Source organism: Canis lupus, chromosome 1 (assembly GCF_011100685.1).
Source record: "Canis lupus familiaris isolate Mischka breed German Shepherd chromosome 1, alternate assembly UU_Cfam_GSD_1.0, whole genome shotgun sequence".
NCBI classification, from domain to species: Eukaryota; Metazoa; Chordata; class Mammalia; order Carnivora; family Canidae; genus Canis; species Canis lupus.
The window spans coordinates 103,168,491-103,193,021 of record NC_049222.1 but is presented as its reverse complement, the minus strand read 5'-3'; the positions used below and the strand labels follow the sequence as shown (position 1 = coordinate 103,193,021).

The 24,531-nt window shown below is 57.8% G+C and overlaps 1 protein-coding gene across 8 annotated transcripts; it reads right to left on the bottom strand.

Annotated features, from left to right (window-relative positions):
* Positions 1 to 68: 68 nt before the first annotated feature.
* PPP6R1 (protein phosphatase 6 regulatory subunit 1) lies at positions 69 to 20,905 on the bottom strand. Of its 8 annotated transcripts, none has more exons than XM_038527772.1 (24): positions 20,769 to 20,905; positions 12,292 to 12,524; positions 11,772 to 11,958; positions 11,530 to 11,667; positions 11,382 to 11,447; positions 9,986 to 10,098; positions 9,767 to 9,880; positions 9,010 to 9,172; positions 8,772 to 8,924; positions 8,487 to 8,621; positions 8,057 to 8,121; positions 7,852 to 7,967; positions 7,670 to 7,755; positions 7,474 to 7,563; positions 7,305 to 7,402; positions 4,796 to 4,853; positions 4,535 to 4,707; positions 2,309 to 2,469; positions 2,038 to 2,218; positions 1,873 to 1,943; positions 1,656 to 1,737; positions 1,223 to 1,333; positions 1,070 to 1,141; positions 69 to 970 (listed from the first exon to the last, which is right to left on the bottom strand). In XM_038527772.1, exons 2-24 carry the CDS (start codon positions 12,516 to 12,518, stop codon positions 967 to 969), a joined length of 2,664 nt encoding a protein of 887 aa, XP_038383700.1. In that variant the 5' UTR covers positions 12,519 to 12,524; positions 20,769 to 20,905; the 3' UTR covers positions 69 to 966. The 8 variants fall into 8 exon arrangements, with proteins under 8 accessions (XP_038383700.1, XP_038383698.1, XP_038383699.1 ...); XM_038527770.1 differs by lacking the exon at positions 20,769 to 20,905 and adding an exon at positions 20,279 to 20,353; XM_038527771.1 differs by lacking the exon at positions 20,769 to 20,905 and adding an exon at positions 20,102 to 20,167.
* Positions 20,906 to 24,531: the final 3,626 nt, after the last annotated feature.

Genomic DNA, 24,531 nt, shown 5'->3' with positions numbered 1-24,531 from the left:
TCAAAGCCCGAGGCCAGGGTGCAAGGGCAGCTCAGGACACCCAACTCCAGATTCCAGAACTCATGGTCTGAGCAGGAATTTAAACTGTCTTTATTTATATTTGCAATATGAAATAGAAGCTCAGCACGAACACACGCACACTCACGCCAGCCTGGGGAGAGGGAGCTGGGACAAGGTCACTTGGCAGCTGGGCTGGACCCCAGACCCTTGGGCATAGGAAGGGGACCCCAGCCAGACCCCCGCCAACTCCCCACCCCCGGGGTCCATGGGAGGTGCAAGAGGGGGCTCTCAGTGAGTGCATCAGGGCCCCATGGGAATGTCACCGGAGAAACCCCCTGGATGGGGACTGCCAGCTCCCACAGAGCCAGCAGAGCCAGGTGGGTCCTTTATCTCCCAGCCAGGGTCAAAGTGCAGGGTCCAGGGCAAGGGTTTGGGCAAAGGCACGGCCCCCACTCGGGCCCTCCCCCGAGGTGGACCTGACCAAGTGTGGGTGTGGACATCTGCACTGGAGGCTGGAGGCATGGTGGGAGGGGAGAGTGGGCAACGGCCCCAGGACCCTACACAGCACCCCCACCCCCCACCCCACCGGGATGGGAAGCAGGTCCCACCAGCTGCCCTGCCTGGCCGGGCCTGCTCCTGGCTCTCCATCCACCCACTCTCTCTCTGTATATAATATATAATATAGGTCTCTCTCTCTCTCTCTCTTCTTTTTCTCTACTCAACTCTGTTTCTTTATTCTAGGAGACAAAACTCCATAATTTCTTTTCTCAGTGCAAATGGAGGTGGGTAGGGGCCTGTCTCCCTGGCACCGGGCTCCTGGGAGTCTAAAGGAGAGAATGTGGGGGCAGAGAGGGTGGGGACAGGGTGATGGGGCAACAGGGCCACTATGGGCCCCACCCTGCCCCCACTCGGGCAGGGTCCATGTGGAGTACAGAGGATTTAGCCGCCACCACCGGGACCGGGCAGTTACCTGGGAACCAAGAGATACCCATATGAGAAGCCCGCTATCCCCCAAGCACCCACCTGTGCAGCCCCAGCCCACCTACCACCCATGGCCCTTGCCACTCACTGGGAACCCAGGGACGCTGGCCCTCCGGGGGCAGAGCCATTGGGCATTGGAGGTGGCTCAAGGGCCTGGGCACTGTCAGGAGATAGAGACACAGAAAGGTCAGTGCCTCCCCCCACAGGACACCAGCTACCCTGGAGGCTGCACGGCACTCACCTCTGGCTATGAGGGAGCCCTGAGGGCTCTGGGCTCTTCTCCCCCTCTGTGGTCTGGGGGTGCTGGCAGGCCCCGGAGGCTGGAACAGAGGTAGCAGGGTCTCTGGTTGCACTGTTGAGAGTGGGGTGGGCTGGGTATCAGTAAGGTTACCATCACTGACATTCCGCTAGACCCTCCTATCAGAGACCCCTGGGAACCACCCCAGGCAGGAGGAGCTCAGGGTTGGATGAGACGCAGGCTCCACACACTGTCTATCCCCTTCTGGAAGCCATCTTGCCCCCGGGGGCTGACTGGGGAGATCCGGGCACCCACATGTGGGTATGGGCACAGCACAGGACCCTCAGCTGCCCGGAGGCCCTGAGTGGCGCAGAGACAACCCAGGGGCCAGGCTCCACCTGCCTCCCCCTAAAGCAGCTGCTCCCCAGTCAGTCACCTGTCCAAGGAGCTGGGGGTGGAGCATGTCCCTCTGAGTGTGGCCTGGAGGTCCCCAATGCTGACCAAGGACTGGCAGGGGGCTGTGAAGAGAAAGGCCAGGGAACACAAGGCTCAGTAAGCGTGATGCTACTCTTGCACTTCGCCCCAGTGTGCCAAGTGTGCACCAGCCTGGGGGACAATGGGGAGCGCAGGTGGGGCTAGGCGGCAGCGCTCACCCGAAGGCTCTGCTACTTTGCTGCCATCTGTGGCTTCCTGAGGTGCTGAGGGGGACACGGGGTCCTGAGACCTGGGGGCAAGAAAAGCAGCCCGAGGGCCAGCGGGGGTCAGCACTCCAGCCTCAGTGAACTGGGACCTGGGTACCCGTCTGCCTGAAGCCTCACCTGAGCTGCAGGGTGGTGCAGGCCACAGGGCCGGCCAGGCTCAAGGCAGGGAGGTCCCGGGGTATGCTGAGGGACCCCTGTGGGGCAAAGAGCCCAGAGCTCGGCTCCTTCTCCCCAGAGTCTCGGGGGCCGGTCAGGGCATCTGTAGGCACTGAGTCAAAGGTGGCTGTCCAGCTGGGGCCTGGGGGGAGGGAATGGAGGGGCGGGGTGAGCACCGGAGGCAGACACCCCATGGGCACCCCATTGCATCCCACCCTGTGCCTTCACCCACCCGGAGGCTGGGGGCCGGGGCTAGGATAAGAGGGGGGCCCGGCGCCCCCACCAGCCACACGGCCGTCACCGTCGTCCTCGTCCTCCTCGTCGTCATCCTCCTCTTCCTCGCTGTCTGTGCTGCCCCCACTCCTGCCCAGAAACCACCTGTCAGCGGCTGTGCTGCCAGAAGGGATGGAGGAGGGTGGATGGCTGGGAAGCCACAGGACAGACAGGTCATGGCCTACCAGGGCCCAAGGTATGGCAGGCAGGTGGGCGCCCTGAGTGCCCTACGGAGGCGCTGAGGGCCGACCTGACACCCTCCCTCCACATGGGAGCTTGGGCAGACTGAGAACAATATCTAGCCACTCCAAAATTATGGTCTAGGTGTTGACCAATGCTCGACCCGAGCCCCTGGGGAAAGTCCGACTGGCCTACATGGCCACTAACTGCGAAACAGCTAAACAAATCACGAGGTTCCCAGGACGCCAGATGCCCGCTAGAGCTGGTGGGAACTGTTTTTACAGTTGCTGACAGGAAAGGAACCCGTGTGCAAACAGGTGAACACAGTTGAAGACAAATGAAGATACCCGCCAAACAGGAGAGAAGGGGCATCTCCCAAAGCCACAACCAACACCGCACTCAGTGCTGGAGGACCAGCTGTCCCCCCGGGGTCAGGAGCAAACAGATGCCTATTCCCCACTCTGTTCAGGACCGTACTGCAGCCCAGAGAAGCGAGAACATGAAAAGAAAAACATCCAGACCAGAAAAGAGAGTAAAACCCAATATGCAGATAGCCAGGCCATATAGAAAAGACCCCAAGGAACCCATTAAAACTGTCACAGTGTGGGGGAACCCTGGGTGGCGCAGCGGTTTGGCGCCTGCCTTTGGCCCAGGGCGCGATCCTGGAGACCTGGGATCGAATCCCACGTCGGGCTCCCGGTGCATGGAGCCTGCTTCTCCCTCTGCCTATGTCTCTGCTTCTCTCTCTCTCTCTCTGTGTGTGTGTGTGTGACTATCATAAATAAATTTAAAAAAAAAATTGTCACAGTGTGTATGAGTGCCGCAAGCTGCAGGACACATCTCATCCACACGTCCACTGCATTTCCACGCTCGGGACAATCTCAAAATCCCAATTACATAAAATACTCAAAAAAAACAAAAAAAAACAAAAAAAACAAAGGAAGCACAAAACTTACACTCTAAAAAAGACCTAAGTAAACGGAAAGACATTCCAAGCTCACAGACCGGATGACGGGATACGGTTCCTAGGTCGTGAGGTAACCCACAGGTTCAGGGCAAGCCCTCTCACCCAGCCAGCGTCCTTGTTGAAATGAACAGGCTGACCTTACAAGTCCCACCAGTCCTTCAAAAGCAATGCTAGAGGACTCACTTCCTACTTTCAACCCTTCCTACAATGGTCGTGGAGATAGGGAGGTCCTGCCATGAAGACTAGCAGCCCCGGAGTTGCCAGAAACCAACTCACACAGGGATAGCTAAGTGCACCCAGTGTCTCCCACGAGAGGTGCAGGAGGCGGCGCCGGACCCCCACCTCACAATACACAAACAGAGCTCAAAACAGGATCGAATGGGGAAACGCAAGAGCTAGCACCATCACACTCCTAGAAGAGCACATGGAGTGAACCATGACCTTGGGGTTATCGGCTTGGCCACCCAGCAGATGGAGCAAGGCACAAACACAGCTACTGGGGCGGTGGACCTCACAAGTGCAGGAAGTCAGGCCAGTGCCAGCCTAGGGACACACGGGGGCTGTCTGGGCACACTGTCTTGGGCACACTATCTGAGCACACTGAGACCCTCAAGCCAGAGACCACAGGGGCAGAGGCTCTGAGATGCTGTTCACAAGGCACAAGCCCACCGAGTCAGGGACCGTGGGGCCAGCCAGCACCACAGGCATCTAGGAGCTGGCCACAGCTTACCCACACTCAGCCCATCTCTCCCATTACCAGGAAGAAGAGACAGAGCTGGTGGGAAGCTCTAAGTACGAGCTGACCTAGAGGAGCAGAGGGGAGCACCGGAGACATGCCTGGGCCAGGCCGCAGGTCTAGGACTCATCGACTTCCCAGCCCCACACAGGCTGGTACACTCCTGCCTTGGCATCTGAGCTACCCTGAGCTGGAGAGGCATCCCACCTAACACACACATTCCCTTCTTTCTTTCCTCCTCTACTCCAGCTGGTGAAAAATAGGTCTCATGGACTGCACAGCCCCACTGCTGGGGAACTCACCGCACACCCGGGGGCTGGCCGCGGCGGGCTCCTCTGGTCAGCTGGCTGCCCTGCCAGGCGCCATCCTCTTCATCAGACTCCCCAGAGCCCTGGCCCTCCTCCTCATCCTCATCCTCGTCATCAAATTGCTGGATGCGGTCCTTGTAGCATATCTCCAGCAGGTTGGCATTGGGCTGCAGGGTGTAGGGTGGGAGGGTGGGGTGGGTGGCGTGGGTGGCACTATCTGCAGCCCCCCACAGCCAGGGATAGAGCACCACTCACGTTCTCGTCGTCAGCATTGAGGGAGAATGTAATGTTAGCTGTCTTGTCAAAAGGCGCACTAGAAAAGAAGCACAGGGGCAGTGAGGAGTGGTGGGTGAGACCACAGCCCTCAGGAAAGGGGTCAGCCAGGTTTCTCCCGCATCCACTCAACACACTCTCACTGCTCAAGGTCCCACATCTGCACATCCACCCACTAGCCAAAATTCAACTGTAGCTTCAAATCAATGCCCATGACCTGTTGCAGTCATCTGTGGAGTGGCCCAACAGGCACCTTGGCAGCTGATGTCCAACACAGACATGCTCTGCCCTCCCATCTCAGCCTTTCCACAAAGACACCCCCAGGGGACAGAGCCTCAGCTCTAAGTGGTGGCAGGGCAGCCCTAGGCAGGCCACAGAGCACTTCTCATCTCAACCTCCTCCTCTCCATCCTAAGACAGAGATAGGATCTCCCTGCACACAAGTCACTGTGAGGACTTCAGGCTGCCATCAGGGTGAGTTCCTCACATAGAGGCGCCCCCTTCCTCTGGGAGCGAGGGTTCAGTGTTTGCGGGGACTTCACCCATCATGGCGGTAGTCAGGAAGCGAGCCAAAACCATGTGCGGCTCATCAGTCTGTTCCCAACTCTGTCCCGACTCTGTTCAGGAGCCACAGGCAACTGAAGCACAAGTCCACGACACCACGGTGAAGGAGGCCACTTCATGGCCATGACCGAGCAAGCTGTAGTTGTCACCCTGACCGTCTCCAGGGGGAGCCCGGGCTCCCCAAGTGCCCAGACACTGCTTGCTGGTGGGTGAACACCCCTCCACCAAGTGCAGGCCACAACACACACAGCTCGCCTGTCTGCAGCTGGGATTCTGAACTTGAGGCCCCAAAGTGACCGGCAGGGTGGCCCCGTCTTCCATCGAGGCCGAGCATACCCGGCACCCTCTGTTCCATCCTCTTTTGGAAAGCCTCATGGAAGCACAAAACCCATGCTCAGAAATTCAATCCATGGGTTTTAACTACGGACACAAAGTGCCAATGAGAACCTGGCTTCCACTCCACCAGAACACACAATCTTCCCACAGTCTCTGACTCATGTTCCCTAGAGCCGTCATCCGTCTGTGGGGTTGGGGGGGTGGGGTCCCACTGCCCTGTGTTCATCTGTCTAGTTCAGGAAATACATGGCCAGCAAGCTCCATGGACAAATGGGACCAACCACCCAAATGCCGCCTCAGCGTCGGACACCGCACAGACGCACTCACACCGCCTGCTCTCTTCCTAAAACTTGCAGAGCCCAGCACTCAGGTCAGGCTGGGGCAGTCCAGGGGCCACATGAGCCCTGTAGGGCAGCATATTCAGCATAAAAATTATAAAAATATTCATGTATTTTTCATTTTAGAATGCTTCGTGGCTTTCCAAAGTTTCAAGTTTTTAACCACACTGCAAATTATCTGATGGAGAAGACAACACAATCCATGGAACAATCAGTCTGTCCTCCTGTGGGAGGGGCTTCTCCAGGGCCCCAGGCCCCCGACACATGGCCAGCACTGCCCGGCCTTCCATGCAATGGGCACTGGGCTGGGCAGAGCAGCACACACAGGTCTCTGTTCCCAAGGCAACCTCTGTCTGGCATGAGAAAGGCCAGCAGCTGAGCACAGCCCATCATGGTGCCTTCACCCTGAGCCACACAGGGGCGATCCTGCTCCCACACCGACCAGCATGTGTCTCAGTTGCCCCAGAGACTCCGAGCCCAGAGCCAAGGATGATGGTAGACACACAATAGGAAGACCCCCCGAGATGTACCCAACGCACAGGGGATGAAGCAGATGGGGACCCCAAGGGGCAGCTGAGGCTCCTCCTGCCTGTCCCTGGACCCCACCCCTTGGCTACCCCCTGCCCGCCCTCCAGTGGTCCCTCTACTTTCCCTCAAGGCATTACCAACTCCTTCCTCAAAGTCACCCCTTCTACTCCAATGGCACTTCCTCCAGGGACCTTACAGAGGATGGGCTCCCTCCCAGACCACCTCCTGGCCAACCTCGCTCCCACCCCGACCCGAGCTCCCCTCCAGCTTTGCTGCCATAAACTTGCTCATCAATTTGCAAAACGGTAGAAAACTCTTATTTTTTTTTTCTGACTACAAAAAGAACAGATGCCTGTGGTAGAAAACTTGGTAACTAAAGAAGAAAGTTGATGACTGCAACACCAAGTTAAATTGCTATTGCTCAACAAAGCAGCTGTAGAAGTCACCGAAAGCTCAAGTTCTCCTGTAAGCACAGGGCCTGGTGGAGGGCTGGGGGCTGCTCTGGCATCAAGGGGTCATCCCACCAGCTACACACGCAGCTGACTCCCCAAGGAGGGGACAGAGGAGCCCCAGCTGGTCGCTCCCCATGCTGAGCCCAAGTGCCAGGACTGGTGGGACCAAGGAGGACGCAGGAAGCCTGGCAGAAAGTGCCACACGGCCAGCGAGTACTCGTGCTCCCACCTGCTGTGTTCTCACCCCTGCTCGCCTACAGAAGAGCACACTCACTTCACGCTTTCTTCCTGCTCCCCAAACTCCTCATCATTGAAGCCAAAGTGGTCGATGAAGGCTGAGGTCATGCGCTGCATCTGGAAGTCCATGAAGGCCTGTGGAGGAGCAGTGGTCAGGGATGGGTGGGGCCAGGCAGAAAGGGGCAGGCCCCTGGCCCCCAGCCCACCTGCTGCAGTACTGCCTCCTCGGGGAAGTTGAACTCCTTGAGCCGGTCGTCCTCATCATCGCTGGAGGAGTGCAGGTGGTGCGTGCTCACCTGGGGCATGGGGGCAGGCAAGGGGTGAGGGCCAGGATGGCAGGGTGCAGCCTCAGGGAGGTGCAGGTGGAGAACAGAACCGCGGCAGAGAGCTGCGGTGCCTTACCAGGTCCACCATGTTCTTCTTGTTCGTCTCGGCCAGGGGTCCGGCCACAAAGGCCTCCCACCGCTCCTGCTGCTCACCCGGCAGTTCTGTTCAGCGCAAAAGAGACAGGACGTGAGGCCCCCCGCCACTACAGCCAGCAGCCCTGCCCCCAGCCCTGGGGCGACACCCTCCCGGACCCTCACCCTTCAGCAGCTGCCCCAGCTGCTCAGCATTGGGCCCCTTCTCCGTGTTCTGCACCAGGGCGTTGGCCAGTCTCGTCAGGTGGCCCATGTAGCCTTTGCGGGGGCCCCCGGTAGACCTGGGCAAGATCGGAGGCCGCAGCTGGACATGGGCCCATGCGCCCCCGCCCCGCCCTCCCCAAGGGCAAGAAGTCCAGGGGCCGCTCACTGCACAAGGTCGTTCTCTTCCCAGGATGTCAGGATGCGCTCCACCAGGCGGCACTGCTGCAGGAGCTGTGAGGGCAGTGGAGACAGTGGGGGCACCGGGGACATGGGGGCAGGGCCAGGACGTGCCCCTCCCAGCACCCAGGGGGATTTACAGAGGAGTGGGAGGGGGGGTGGGGGCCATGTCCAAGGCCCTAGGCTATAACCCAGGAAGTACCTCCCCTAGAGTAGCATCTGTCACCCCAGAGGACACTGCTGCCCCCTGAGGGCTCCCGTCTGCACCCGCCTGCACATCATCCTCCATTTCTCCCAGACAGACCTAAGGACAAGGCTGAGCCCCTGGCCCCCAGCATGTGAGGCCACCTAGAGAAGGCAGAGGGATACAGTGGGTGACCCACAGGAACAGAGTGGGGTACCCGGGAACCCCAGCTTACATGTTTCACAACGGGATTTGGGACAGGCATCTCAAGGCTGCTGTCGGAAGGAGGCCCAGCACTGAGCATGGCACTCACACAGAACTCCACTTGGGCATGCAGGAAGTTGTTGAACATGTAGTGGAAGAAGAGGTCCTGGGGGGCGGGCAGTGGAGGCTGGCATGGAAAGGCCCCTCATCCACCCCTGCCCAGGGCCCCCTCCACCCCCTCATCCCCATCCCGCCCTTCCCCACCCTGCCCGGGCCCTCCACCCCACCCCACCCCACCCCACCCCCTTCTCCGCACCAGCATGGTGTTGGGCACATCCAGTGCCAGGAGCTCCTGCGTCAGGGCTGGGTCGTTGGCGCTCAGAGCGCTGGCCAGCAGCTTGACCACATGCAGCCGAGTATTGCCCAGAGGCGGGGCCAGGTTGCCCCAGGTAGTACGCAGTGGCTCCAGCTACAGGCACATGGGAGGCTCAGTGCCACCTAGAACCGTGGGGCTGCCCTCCCTGCCACCCTACATCCTTGGACTCCCAGCCTACCTCAGGGGGCTCAAGCAGAAGCTGGTGGAAACGGCTGAGCCGTGGGCGCAGGGCGTGCAGGGCGCCCACACTGGACATGCTGCTATCCAGGGTCGCCTGGGCCAGAAGCTCCAGCTGCCCATCCACACTGCTAAAGAAGTTGTTCACGGTCACAGACTCGGACCTGCAGGGGGGACAGGATGCAGGGCCTGTGTGCACGCATATGCATATGTATGGCACATGTGGAAGGGAGAGACAAGCTGCTTCCTGTGGAAGTACAGCGTGCACGGGGGGAGGGGGGGGGATGCCCAGGGATCATGGGCCTATAGGGCCCTGGACTCGGCCAGTCAGCTCAAAGCTACAGGTGGTTTACATGGCCTCAGACAGGAACTGAGAACTCCTCTCCCAAGACCCTAAGTGGTGGGATGCCTGGGTGGCCCAGCGGTTGAGCGTCTGCCCGACTTGGGGTGTGATCCCAGAGTCCAGGATTGAGTCCCACATCGGACATCGGGCTCCTGCGGACAGCCTGCTTCTCCCTCTACTTGTGTCTCTGCCCCTCTCTCTCTCTCTCATAAATAAATAAAATATTTTAAAAATACAAAAAAAAAAAAAAAAAAAAAAAAAAAAAAAACCAGATTCTTTAAAAAAAGACCCTAAGTGGCCACCAAGAAGGGGATGCTGCTTGTAGATGACAAGTCCCCACACCTTCACCCCTAAAAAGAAGGAGAGGGTCTCTGGGGGATGGCAATAGCTGCCTGGGGAGGCAGGGCCCCCTCACCTTGGCCTTCGGGGTTCCAGCAGGGTCAGGAGCACCTGGATCCCGCTCACAATGACAGACTGGCTCTGCTCTCCCTCCAGCATGTTGCTCAGGAGCTGTTCAATCGTCTCCTGCCTGGAGCAGGGGTCGGGACAGGGGATGAGGGTGGGGTCGGGGTGGGGGTCATGGTGAAGGGCCCCGGACATCTTCCCGCCCTAGGCCTTGGAACCACAAACCCACTTCTCCAGGGTGGTCAACAGCTGGTCGGGCTCTAGGCTGTCTTGGACCTGGATCATCTGCTCCCGGCTCAGGCGGATGATGTCGCACAGGGATTGGGATGCATTGGAATGTTGCTGGGGAGGCAAAGAGAGAGCTGAGGATGCCAGCCCAGCACCTGTGCCCTTCATGTCCTGGAGCTGACCGCCCCACCCTTAGGAAGAGGAGTGGAGGATCACACAGACAGGGAGACACAAGTGCCAAGGCAAGGAACACAAGGCATCAAATATCAGGAAAGAAGACGGTGAGAACCTGGGAAACCAGGAAAGTTTCCACACCATTTGCTGTAGCCAAAGGAGGGAACAACCACGAGGTCTACCAACTGGTGAGCACACAAGCTACTGTGACTCGTCCATGCACCAGCACTCCACTGCATGGATACACACGGAACACCCGGTGCTGACGCAGGGGCCACACAGCAAGACCAGGCACCATGTGATTGCATTCACAATAACAAGTCCAGCAGAGGCAAACCCCAAGGCAAAATGCACCCTGGGAGTGGTGGGCCCATGAGGGGAAGGGGCAGCTAAGGAGCACAGGCTTTCCTTCGTGGAGTAAGGAAAAATTATTCCCAGATCCACAAGGTGATAACCAGACAATTTTGTGAACACATTAAATGCTGCTCTAGGTTCTTTATTTTAAACATGTGACCCATATGGTACATAACCCTCTACCTTCGGTGAAGATGTTACAGGAAAAAAACAGAAAAGAACCATGAGCAGAACTCCCAAGTCTAACCCTATACGCAGCTACCAGGGCCCACCTGCACAGACCCCAGAACCCTCCAGGCCATGGGCCACACTTCAGAGCCCCTCCCAGGGCCCCTGATCCCTCTGCCCCTGGGGGCCTGCCTGGGACAGGCAATGGGTCTGCCTGGGACCCACACCTGTGGACCTCTGTTCTGTAAGCCAGCAGCACGGGAAGATAAGGCGAGGGCCCCTGCGCTGCAGTGAGGATGTGGGGCCTCTGAATGGATTCTCTGAAGGACTAGCAAGATGTACCAAGGCACAAGAGACATGAAAACCTGCCAGATCACAGTCAGCAGGGGAGTGGGGAAGGGTCCCCTAGAAAAGCTGGCATTGAGGGGGTGGAGCCTGAAGCTGCTGGCCAGACCTCTGACCTGTCAAGAGACGCTGGGCCAAGCTCCTGGCTCAAGAGACACGTTCCCTGTGGGCAGCACCCCTTTGCTACTTACAGCAGGTGCCCTGTCAGTGAGCGGCTGCAAGGGCCAGCACCCACACAGCATCTCCTCAGTTCACCTTTTAGGAAGGGAGGACGGGGCGAGGCTGGCGTGAGGAGCAGATGTGAGGGGAAGAGACCGGGCCACAGGTGTGACAGCAGGCGAGGAGAGGACACTCACATTGTCATCCTTCGACGGGTGGATCTGTTCTATGAGCCGCTGCACAATCTTCTCCTCGTTGAGCCACTGGGGGTGAGAAGGTGGGCCTCTGCTCACTGCCCCCTCCCTCCCCCAGTCCCCACCCCCCTCCCCAAGCCCCCACACTCACGTTGACCACATCCTGCCTCAGCTGTGGCCGCTCCACGCAGGTGAGGAGACGCAGCAGGAGGTCCATGATGGCTGAGGTGCCAATGTGCTGTAGCAGCAGGTCAACGAAGTCATCCTTCTTCCGCAGGAAGGACACAAGCTGGGGACAGGAGGGACAGCACATGTCACATGGCAGGACCAGGGCCTGTGCCCACCAGCGCGCCCACCCGCCTCCCCGCCCTCACCCCAGGTTGGCAACGGTACCTGGTCTGTCTTGCGGTTAATGAGGATGCCCATGACCTTGCTGAAGAAGCTGGCCAACAGTGGGTTGAGGCTGCCGCTGCTCTGTAGGAAGCCATAGAGCCGGTTCAGGAGGGACTCGTCAGCACCCAGCGCATCATTGATCTGGGGCACATCTGAGGTCAGGATCTCACAGGCCACACTGGGGTACCTGGGGAGAGGGGGGAAAATGCCAGGGAAGCTGGCTGGGTCCTCCTCGCCACCACCCTCCATGCCCTCCTTATAGAACCCACTCGTGGCTCCCACTGCCCCTGAGGCTCCAGCCCACCTCCTGAGCTTGGGCCCCACCCTCACCTCCTCCCAGACTCCAATCCCTTCTAGTCTGGCCAGGCCCATCAAACTGGCCAGGTGACCTTCTCTAAAATCTAACTTCAACCCTCACCTCTGTGTCCCCTACCTGCACGGGGCCCAACACCCCACATCGGAGGTGGCAGTACCAACAAGTTGGGGCAGCGGTAGGGGGACAGAGCGGGCAAGGGCTCACTTGTAGCGCAGTCGCTCCTCGCCACTGGCTGGCGGCTCCTGGGTGACCCAGGCCACCATGGCCTGCAAGTGCGGTGGCTGCAACAAGAAGTCCAGTAACTTGCGGTTGACGACCTTGCACTCCTGTAGCACGTCCTCCTCGTCCAGTAGCTCAAGCAGGCTCAGGTCCTCCCGCTCCAGCAGCGTGTCGAGGTGTGAGCTCGTGTGTAAGTCAAACTTCCAAAACATGGCGCCCTGAGGGCAGGGGTCTGTCACACAGCAGGCTGTGCTGGGACTGCCCTACTCCCTCCTCCACCTTGGTCACCCATCACCCAGATGACCGCGAAAGCTTGCGAGGAGGTCACTTCATACCAGAGGCCAATCACCCTGACCACCTCTTGGCCCCCAGGTCCCGGTTAAGTCTTGGGTGGGGGGCAAGAGGCATGGCATACACCAGGCCCACAAGGAGACCCCTAAGGCTGCACACGGAGCCATGGGGATCCTGTCCCCTCCAGGGCCTGTGTCCTCCGTCCCACATCTGGGCAGGGACCCCCAGGGGTGGAACTGTGGAATAGTCCAGTGGAATACTGAAACCTCTGGCACTGGACTCACTTCACTCTATTTACTGAGCAAATTCAAATGGCCAGTACGCAGCTGCCAGCCAGCCCAGCAAATCACCATGCCACGTGCAGGGTGTGGGGCAGTGGCAGAGGGAAGTCTGAGATGTCCCCAGGCTGTGGCTGTTGCCTGGATGCTACATACACACACACAAACACACCCAACCCCCCCACCACCACCCAGTGGCCAGACAAGGAAGAGGAAAAGTGGGGGAGGGGGGTCTTTCAGAAGAGCCACTGATTGGGGCCCAAAGGAACAGGATAGAGTCACTGACTCAGTGGGGAGGAGGACAAGGCTGTCTCCCACCACCTGAAGGATGGCGCCCTTCATCCCCACCAGCACCGAGACCCTGTGTGCCCGGCTGTAGTGCCACCCTGACCCACCCCAGCACAGGTAGCTAGCTGCCATCAGGAGCACCATGCCAGGAGCACTCACTAGGCGCCAAGTGGGTCTGAGCCCCCGATGCGCACACACTCAGCTGCTCCTCTGAAGACACCTACAGGCTCCCAGTCTGATCACCTGGTAGGCCTGCCCTGTACTTGCCGTCAGGCTCCCAGGCCCTGTATTCCCCACTCTGTCCACTGCGTAGAGCACCCACATCCCCCTCTGAGGGGCTGTCGCCACCCCTCTGCAAGGGAAGGTGGGGGCTCCCCGGCCACCACACAGGCGCCAACCACAGCTCCATGTATCACCTGCTTTGTGAAGACCACCTGAGGCAGAGGCCCCTCTCAGACCCACAGAGGCTGGTCCCCCTCCTATGTGCTCACCCTCACCTTCTCTGCCCCATTACCACCTTGACCACGGAAAACCTATCAGCCACAGATGGAGCACCAGCCCAAAGCAGAAAGCAGCTCTGACTCAACTCTCAAAGCAGCCAGGGCTTCAAGCCAGGGCAGAGTGGGGGCACATGTGGCCTCAAGCAGGACTGGCCTTCTGAGCCTGGGTGCTGGGGGCCGTGTCCCCTCAAGAGACGGCCCCCAGCACCCAGCCCTCCTTTCCGGCCTCCACAGGAGACCACTCACCCCCCAGCATGCTCCCCACCCTCCGTGACCAGAATAAGTGGCTTTAAATCTGCAATACCTGGGATTTTGGCCCAAGATGACTACAGGTGGAGTGGAAGACAGACGATCATGGAAGACAGCAGCGGACGCCAGGCCCCAGCTGGGGTGGCGAGGGCATCCTTACCGGCCTCCAGGCCCTGTCCTACAGCACACACCAACTCGCCCCTTAGCCCTACATCCTTCACCCCACGTTGGCCACTTTTCTGAAACACAAACTTGAGTGCCTGATGTTCACTCCTGGCCAGAAGCCCAAAAGGGATTCTTGGGCCTCCACATTCGAGACCCCACAGGCCCCACCAGCCTTCCAGCGCTGCTCTGGCCAAGCCCAGCCTCTACCTGGGACCTCTAGCTCCTGTCATATGCTTGCCTACTGCCCAGTCTGCACACCTGGCTCTCTCCCACCTGCCCCACACCTGCCCAACCACTCAGAACCCCACCCCCAAGCAAGCTACAGCCAGGCTCCTCATAAGTCGACCTGTGACTGCCACTGTGGGGCATGCCTCCCTCAGCCTTTGGCTCTCCTGAGGAGCTCCCTGCGTGACATTACCACCCCACCACCAGGCCGGACATCTAGGCCTCCTGGCACCATGCTGGTGACATCAACAAACCACACTGGCTGTGGTGCTGACAGTGCTCTCAGGATTGTCTAATCTCAACCTACTCTCACAGCCACCCCAAAGAAAGGTGCTGAGGGCTCTATTTTATGGGTGAGGAAACTGAGGCACACCACAGCAACTGCCCACCCAGGCCCCTGGAAAGTAAAGTGTCAGGGCGTCAGGTCCCACCATAAACACAGAGAATGGACAGGCGCAGGCCCCAGTTTGTGCAGGGCTCTGGGCCCTGGCTCTGGCCATCCTCCCCCAGGCTCTGACCTGCCAACACCTCCACGTAGCTGAAGGCCAGGTCCTTCCTGGTCCTCCTCAGTGAGCAGACACCTCTAAATTCAGAGAGGAAGGCTCGACCTGGGCTCCTCACAGCCCTGCTGCACCAGCACACCTGCCCATCACTCAGCCACTGGAGGGGGGAGCTGAACCAGAAATCGAGGGGCTTCTCTCAATTTGCATGACCCTTTCTCCGACCAGGCCATCACCTCTCCAGACCTGCCCTGTGTCTCTCCGCGTAACACTCCATAGGCACGCAGACAGAGCTGGCGGAAATGGAACCTGACCACATATGGTCTGTGCTCAGGCACCCAGGGCTTCCTCTACTCAAATACCTCTAAATCCTGACCTGGCCGTTCCTCATCTACACTGGACACACTGGCCTTTCTGTTTGCAGAACACACCAAACCTGGGCTCTTCTTAGCCAACTTTGCTCTTGCTGCCTCGCCTGCCTGGGACATCCCAGGAACTGGCTCCTCCTTATCCTTGGGGTCTCCTACCAAGCACCTACCCCCAGAGGGGCTGAAGCAGTCCTCTGGCCCCACCTCTATCCACCAGCTCAGGACATGCACCCTGACCTGCAAGATGAGTACTCCATCACACAGTACACACGCCTGGACCAGATGATGGTCCACCCAGCAGAACCCTCCTTACTGGGCAGCCAGGAGTGCCCGGGACAGCACTTAGCACAGACCCTGGTATGCAGTTCTTGCCCAGCAACCTTCCTGGGCACATTGGCAATTCCTTCCCCTTTCCCAGATCCTGATCTTCCAAAGGAACCTTTCCATACCTGATGGATGTCCTCCCTCATTTGATGACAAGGCCACGACGGGGCAGCATCAAAGGTGAGGAAACTAAGGCCAGCAAGGGGCCTCCCCAGCCCCAAGGCACTGGTGGGCAGCGTGGGCATGCTTCCTGAGCTGGCAAAGCCAGGACCAGAACCACCTCGAGCGGCAAACAGCTCCATGGGGTGAGCACACAATCTCTTCCCACACCAGACACTCTCATGCCTGATGAGGAGACCAGAGAGTTCAAAGGCTACATACAGAGTGAATGAAGCCAGTCACCAAGGACCACGTGTTGTAGGGCTCCATTTATGTGAAATGTCTGGAAGAGGTGGACAAAAGGAGCTGGGAGAGACTGGGGATGGGGGCAGGGAGTGCCTGCTAACAAGTATGGGACTTTCTTCTGGAAAAAGTATGTTTCAAAAAAAAAAAAAACACCAGTCCTGAAAGTTCTGAAATTGTACGCAATTTTGTCAATTATACCTCAGTGACAAAACCCCACTACAATGATGGCTGCACGGTTCTGAATACACCAGAAACCACTGACTTGTGCACTTTAAATAGATGAATCACACAACGTATGAATTACATCTCAACAAAAACTATTAGCAAAAACAAAACCAGAGTTGCCCAAGGCTGCGGTGACAGAGCCGGCTCAGACCCTGCTCCAAGTCCAAGTCACCCGGAGCTGACAAGATAGCAGCTGCCAGAAGAGCTGAGGCACAGAAAGCCTGCCCAGGTTCCCCTTCCCAACTGTCAATGTCCCCAAAGGGGCAGGGTAGGGATAGGGCCTAGCCCCCGTCTCCTGAAAACCTGTGTAGCCGCATGGGCACCCACCCCATCTCGGCACCAATACAAGGAGGTGAAGCTTGGCCATGGTTCCCATTTGACAGACGGGACACTGTGGCCGAGACGAAGAACCAGAACTCTGCCTGCCCTGCTCTCCTCACTACAGTTGAAAATTCTCAAAGTGGAGCCGTGCCCACTTCTGAAGCACCTACTTAAGAGGGCACGGGCTATGGGAACCACCCCAACCCCCCCTCAGATGGTCCACTTGGGCTGGCAGACAGGGCTTCCTTCCCCACGCAGCCTTTCCAGAGAACTGTTATGGGGTGGGAATGGGTGAGGCCACCCATGATAAGACAAGAGGGTGCTGGGTGGTGCAGGTACAGGCCCTAGGGGCCTAAGACCCAGGTGGCCCCTCACACTCTCCCTCAGGTCGCTCCTCCAAAAATCAGAGAAAGTTGCAAGGATCAGATGCAAGCAAGTGGTGCCGGGTACCGTACAAACATCCCTTCACAAGCCATACACAAAACAGAGCTGCAGATATGGCAGCTAAGAGTTCATGGCCAACCCCATCTTCCCAGGTATAACTTGCTGGAAGCCCCAGGAGTCTGATGGACAAGAGAGGGAGGCTCCATTCACACTCTCTAACGGGGTGAACCTGGGCCAGGCACTTGGCATCCTCGTCTGTGAAATGGGGCCACGCTGTTGGGACAGCTAGCTAAGGCAGGTGCTCCACAGGTGCAGGGCCCTTCCTGGGTACCCCTGGCCACATGGAAGCCCTGACACTCCTAGCAGAAGGGAAGGAGCTGGCCACTCACCCAGGAGTGACAACTCTAAACACAGAACCCAAAGAAAGACTGCTGGGCAACCCAGGTCATTCAAACACTCTGGCAGGCACCACACACACCCCCACCCCCACCTCATGCAACTTTTAGCAACCTTCAAGAAAGCGGAAGTGACTAGCAGTGGCTCTCAGTGTCAGTTTGAAAACCATGACTCTGGTTGCAAACGGAAGAAGGGGAAACCGTAAGCAAGAAAGGAAGCCATTAAACACGAGAACCACCTTTCCCTCTGCCAGCCTGGCACCATCACCTCGGGTTTCTTGCTCTACTGGATCGCTCTTAGGCTCTGACACCAGCTGCCCTCTCAAGAGTATGCCAGCCCTTGCCCGGGCTCCGAAAGGGCCTGGCTACAGCACCCAGAGTGCTATCCCCACGGTGCCGCTGCCGCCTCATAATCTAGGTCTATCCAGACACTGCTCTGCCTGCCAGGGAGCCTTTAGGCAGAGCCTTCATCTTCCACCCCTTCCTCGCCTGCCCTGGCCCCAAAGCACCCAGAAGTGGAGGTCAAGGGTGCAGAGGCCTCTGGGAGGGCCTCCAGGGTGGCCACCTGAGCTGCCACCTCAGCTATCACAGGCCCACAGGCTGCTGTAAGAGAGACCCAGGCTAGGTGAACCTACAAGGGGACAGAACCCACTACCAAGGGCACCTGGGTGGTTCAGTGATTGAGCATCTGCCTTTGGCTCAGGTCATGATCCCAGGGTCCTGGGACTGAGTCCCCCACTGGGCTCCCCACAGGGAGCCTGCTTCTCCCTCTGCCTATGTCTCTGCCTCTTTCTGTGTGTTTCTCATGAATAAAATACATAAAGTGTTAAAAAAAAAAAAAAAAAAAAAACACTACCAAAACGCCAGCCCCAGTCCCTTGCAGGGCTCAGCAGGCCCAAGGATGGGGAGACCACCTCCTTCAATTCATCCCAACCATCAGCTCTCCAAATCTGGAAAGGGGTAGAGGACTGCCATTCTTTTTTTTTTTTTTTTTTTTTAATTTTTATTTATTTATGATAGTTACAGAGAGAGAGAAAGGCAGAGACACAGGCAGAGGGAGAAGCAGGCTCCATGCACCGGGAGCCCGACGTGGGACTCGATCCTGGGTCTCCAGGATCGCGCCCTGGGCCAAAGGCAGGCGCCAAACCACTGCGCCACCCAGGGATCCCGAGGACTGCCATTCTAAGGACGGGGTAACAGTAACGGCAACCTCATGGCCTCTGGGGACCCAACGTGTGTGCTGGCTGCAGAACCCAGCACACACCTAGCCAGGGAGGCAGCAAGATATCCGTTAAGGACAAGGGACCACTGAGGCCAGACCCACAGTGGATGATGAGCTGGGACTTTCCCATGGCTTGGAAAAGCCTGGGAAGGGTCCCCAGTTAGAGGAGATCCCAAAGCACTCTCTCCCAGGGGAGGTGGCTGTTCTAGTCCACCCTTGGGGAGGGACTAATTAGGAAACACAGACACTACAGACCCCAGGCCCAGGACCGAGGGACCGGAAAGCTCACACTTAGGACCATCTCCTGGATCAGTTATGGGTTCCAAGGAGGAAAGGAAGGAACTAACAGACTCTGGAACATAGAGGAGCAGACTTGCTGTTCTAGGCTAATCCAAAATCAGAAGAGCCTGGGTTCCAATCCTGCCTCTCCAAATTTAATCCCTGTGGCCTTGGATCAGCTTGGGGTCCCACCAGCACTGAGCCTCAGTCTTCTCACTTGGGAGACACCTCATGGTGACTGTAGGACCACACCTCCCTCAGGAAGACCTATAAAACAGTGTTCAAAGAGAAAACCATGCTTTGGCCTGGAAAGGAGGGCGTGTCCTCACCCCCCATGTGCTGAGCCTGCCCCAGAGCGCTGGTGAGCCAGGAATGCCAGGAAGGCCTCTCTCACCAGAACTCCCAGGTCTCTCACCTCATCTCTTGCTGCAACCCGCATGGCGCTCAACACTCCCTCCACACCTGACTGCTCATAGGCACCCTCGCCTCTGCCCTGGCTGGCTGCTCCCTTTGCCTCCCCTCCAGCTCTTTGAGCCTGACTAGCTCCTCCTGGGTCCTTCAGGCTTCAGCACAGACACCACTTCCTCCAGGAAGCCTCCCCTGACTGTGTTAGGGGCCTGCTCCACGCTTCCACAGCTTCCGTGGTCACCCTGTGACAGCATCTGAGCGCTCTGTGACAGGATTCACTTGTACTGTCACCTGCCTCCCTCTGCATAAGACCAGGCTGACAGCTAGAAATAAATACGTGTTGAATTAATTAAAAACTCAAGTCCAGAGAGGAAAAAGGAATTGCTAAAGTCATTTCCCACAGATCCTGAGAAAAAGTGTTGGTGGTGGAGAGGTGGGGGTGAGGGGGAAGCCAGCAGGTTCTCCTTTGACACAGAGAAACAGTAGATGACCCAACAAAAACGACAGAAAACACGAAAGTAAATCAAAATACGCCACACAGCCACTCATGGGTGGCAACAGAGCAGATGAGACCAAACCATCTACGACACCCAAGCAAGAGAGCAGGGCTTCTCCACCGCAGCACTACTGACATTTGGGGCTGGAAAATACTGGAGGCGGGGGGCCACCCTGAGCTGTGCACTGTGCCATGGCAGCAGCATCCCTGGCCCCTACCCACCGGGTACCTGGAGTACCCTGTCATGTAACAACTGCTGTTTTCTGCCATTGCCAAATGTCCCCTAGGGGACACAGCCCCCCTGAGGACCGCTGCAATAGGTAACCCCAAACCTAGTAATGGTCCTGGAGCCCTTCCTGTACCTTCTACAGCCTAGTGAGTCCCCTGAGCCACTGGAGAGGAAGAGCACTACCCTCAACACCGCCTTACAACTCGCTCAAGTTTCTTTACAACTCAGAACTCCGCACCACACCTGATTCATCTCCCTTTCCAGAAACATCCTGCCTCTAGGGCTGGGGTTCATGTGCTGTCTGGCCTCCGGCCGCAAAGAGGTGTGAAGGAGCCAGGGAGACCCTGAGCAGGAAGTCCACCGAGAAGGGGTCCTCCGCCGCCCCCAACGTCCGCCCGCAGACCAGCCCCAGAGCCCCACCTTCACAGACTTGCACGTGCTGTTCCTCCCACCCGGAAGGCCCTTCCTCCCACTCTCCATCTGTCAAGCCGGCACTATCCCTCGCGGACAGAAAGCGCCTCCGCCGAGCCAGTCCCCCCGGCGCCCCCTCTGCCGCCCGCACGCCCTAAGCCATCTCCATCACAACACCGCTAATTGTGACCGTCGGGCGGGGACTTTGTGCCCTCCCTCCCCCGCCGCCTACCCCCACGGCGACGGGGCCGCTCCCCAAGACCCCCGCACACGCCACGCCGGGGATGGGAGCTCCGGGGCGGGGGGGTGGCAGGAGGAAACGGCGGACCCGTCCCAGGACGGGGATGGAGGGGCTCGGTCCGCGGAGGGGAAGTTGGACGAGAGGAGACTGGGGAGGGGCTGCGGCGGGGAGTCTAGGAACTAGGGGCGGGAGGAGGTTGTCCGGGAGGCAAGGGGAGCAGGCGTGGGCGGGAATCCTCCCCCAGCCGGGGCCGCTCACCTGCGCTGGGGGGCGGCGGCTCCTCGCACTCGGGGCTCATCCGGGCGCCCCCCCCGCCCCGCCGCCAGCGGCTCGGGCCCCTGCTGTGGAGCCCGGTTTGAGGGGGCGGGGGGCGGCGGCGGGGACTCGCGCACGCGCCTTCGGGCCTCGGGGCGGGAGGGTCCTGGCGCGCCGAGCCGCGGGGTGGCTGCGAGCGGACAGACGCGGGGGTCCGGGGCCCGCCGGCAGCCGGGGGTCGCGGGGAGGTCAGCGCGGTCTCTAGGCCGGCGGAGGCCCTCGGCGGGGAAGTCACCCCGGCTGGCCCGGCCCAGCGCCGCGCGGGAAAGCAAAGGCCGGTCAGGGAAGACGTCTCCTTCCGCAGTCCCGGCAGGCCGCAGGGCTGAGCAGCGGCCGTCGGAAGCCGAAGCCCACTTCCTCGGCCGCCCCCTTCCTCGCACCGGCTGGGTTTTCGGACTCTGCAGTCTTCTTGGGGCCTCCGCCGCCCGGCTCCGTCCGCCACTATCCCACAATCCCCTAGCGCAGGGGCACGCAGGAAGCCCCGCCCACCCGCCGCCCGCCTGGTGCGCGGAGGCCGCGCGCCCAGGACCGGCAGTGCGCGTGCGCTTGGGGGCCCGGCCGCTCCCCACCCGCCCAACCAGCCCACGGCCCCAGATGCGCTTGCGCTGGTTTGGGCCAAGGCTCTCTCCCCGAATAAACCCAGACAACCTAATGCGCAGGCGCCGTGTTCCTCTACGACTCCGTTCCAATGTCCAGAGATAATTCTGCTCCAGGATTTCTCTACCCGCTTGCTCCTGGAAATCTGTTCGCTACTCGGTCTCGTCAGATTATAATCCTGCTTCGGCTGGGGTCCAGCTCCTGGGGAATCCATAGCAGGTTTTCTCCCCAGCCGAAGTTGCGCGGTCCGCTCCCGCGCAGTTCTCGACCTTGTGTGCTGCACGCGCTTACCCAGGCTTTGTCTTCCTGTTGCCTTAGTTTCCCCAGCTTTCATGCCCCCCCCCCGCCCATGTTACAAGCCCACTGTAAGGATCAGACGACTGTGTGTACTGACAACTTTCATTTTTTTAACCTGCTCACACTTATTTCAGAGACACTTTACTGAATCGTATGCTTAAGTACATTTTCCTGTTCTGTTTGTTCTCTATTTCAAGGATGCCAGTTATGCATTTGTCCTTCACATCTCTTAATTTCTCTCTGGTTGCTTTAATCTTTGTCATTTCCACCTGTATGTACTTATTATCACATGTCTCTTCCGGGACCTTGCTATTTCCAGGGTACGGGATGCACGGGATGTTTTTTGATCCTTGTTATCAGCCACCGACTGCCGTGTGACAGTCACCACCTCGGCAGCATGTGTCAGGTTCGCAGCCTGAAGCTGCCGTTGTAAAGGGTGGTAAGGCTCGTTCTTACCATGTCTCTTATATTCTGGCACCACAGGCTACCTAGAGCACCATCTCATACGGAAAGGCAGAAGCATCCGAGTCAAGCCTGTTAGCACGTTGCACAGCCTAGGTTGCCTCTTACCTGCCACCATCCGTTGGTCACAGCAAGTCACATGATCAATACCAAAGTCATGGGGCAGGAATTGACTCTCCACAGCCCACGGGTTGGGACAGTACTCTTCCGGAGGTGGAATGGGAGGAAGCAAATATTTTCCTGAGCGAGCCACCACAGCCCTCTGTTTCCTTAGTTTGCCTATTTTACCTTTTCATCTTTGAGGTTTTGTTCTTTTTTTTTTTTTTTTTTTTAGGTTTTATTATTTATTTATTCATGAGAGACACACAGAGAGGCAGAGATATAGGCAGAGGGAGTAGTCACAGAGAGCCCAATACAGGACTCGATCCTGGATCCCGGAATCACGCCCCCTTAGCTAAAGGCAGACTCTCAACCGCTGAGCCACCTAGGTATCCCGAGGGTTTGTCTTAAAATGGACTCAAGCTCCTATTGTTACTCGGCTTGAAACAATGGTGAGGCATTTCCTTCTCTTCCTTGAGTCTTTTCCTCTGTCACGTTCTTTTGTCTTCTACTCAGCATTTTGCTTCTTTCCCAGTATGCTTGCACAGCTGCATATTATTTTAACATAGAGCTCAGGAACTGAGGGTCATGGAGTAGCCATATTCAACCACCAAGTGAAACCTGAGATATTGACATGGTCAGTCTGGATGCTGCAGGGGCTCTAAGGAATGAAACCTGTCTCCACCCTCTCAGAACTCACAGGTTGACCATACTGTGTGGGACCGAGGAAATTTAACAAAAATCCCCTACCCCTGGACAAGCAGAGCAGGACTGACTCCATTTTGTGCTGCAACGGCCTTGTGCTGACCTGCTTATTGCTTAGGGCGCTGCCCCACCCTAGTCAAACCGCAGGGCACACCCTAATCGGAAATCGGCTCAGTGATAGGCCAGTTCAAATGGATACTTTAGGGTAAAATGTAATTCAATCGGCCATGACTGTGCAACTTTCTGCATATCCCATTGGCCACTGGTCCCTATAAAGCTGCTATACCTCTTAGTCTTGGGGTCCAAATCGCTGCTCTGCTGTGTTGGGTGTACTTGGACCCAAGCTCAAGCTTGTAAATAAACCCTCGTGTGTTTGCATCGGTGTCGGCTCCTCGGCAATCTCGGGCACAACAACTGGTATGTGTATTAGAAATGGAAGGGGTGGGGTACGTAGGTGGCTCAGGTAAGTGTAGGACTCTTGGTTCTGGCTCAGGTCATGATCTTATGGGTCATGGGATTGACCCCAGCCAGTTTTGTGCTCAGTGGGAACTCTGCTTGAAATTCTCTCCCTCTCTCCCTCTGTCCCTCCGTCACTTGCACGTGCATGTATGCACATACGCGCTCTCTAATAAATCTTTAAAAAATTGGAAAAGGGACGCTTGGGTGGCTCAGTGGTTTAGTGCCTGCCTTAGGCCCAGGGCGTGATCCTGGACTCCCAGGTTTGAATCCCACATCGGGCTCCCTACAGAGAGCCTGCTTCTCCCTCTGCCTGTGTCTCTGCCTCTCTGTCTGTGTCTCTCATGAATAAATAAAATTTAAAAAAAAATTGGAAGGGACTTCTTAAAGTGTCTGGTGGGAACACCCATTCCCCATTGTCCACATTTCCATGTAAAGGAACTTCAACCATTTAGTGTGTCTTCTGGCCTCTCCACCCCTTCCAGGGGCTGAGGAACAATGTGCCAGGTTGGATGGGCATCGTGGCTCACCCCAGCTCCCCCTCTCATAGCCAGCCTACCCAGGGTCTGGCCTGCTGCACCCAGAGGAAGGCCTGTGTGTATCCAGTGCTGCCTGTGACGGGAGAGGTAACCCTGTCTAATGCAAGACTAAAGCCATTTCTTCTGATCGCTAATGGTAATAAAGGTGATACTTTATCTTCAATTCTCAAATCCTGTACCTACCTCTTGATTTATGCTGAATTTGGGAAGAAGGGTGAAAATAACTGGTCCCTCCCAAATCCCTGGAGTACAAGTAAATTACACATGAGAAGAATTCATCCACATCAAATGCAGCTAGGAAACCAGAATACGGGAGGAGGCGCACAGCTTTACCTGAAACATAGGTTTGTTAACTTTTGCCCGCAGTTCAACCACCCTGGGCTGATTCCTCGTCTGAAGATCAGCAGCGGCTGCAAATGATGAAACCACTTTCAGCTAACTGACAAGGAATTCATGAAAGGAGCTGAGGCGTGTCTTACCACCCTAATCTCTGAGACAGCTGGAGATGGTGTGGTGCTTTGCAGTTGGTCGAAAGGAGGCCCAAGCTCCTG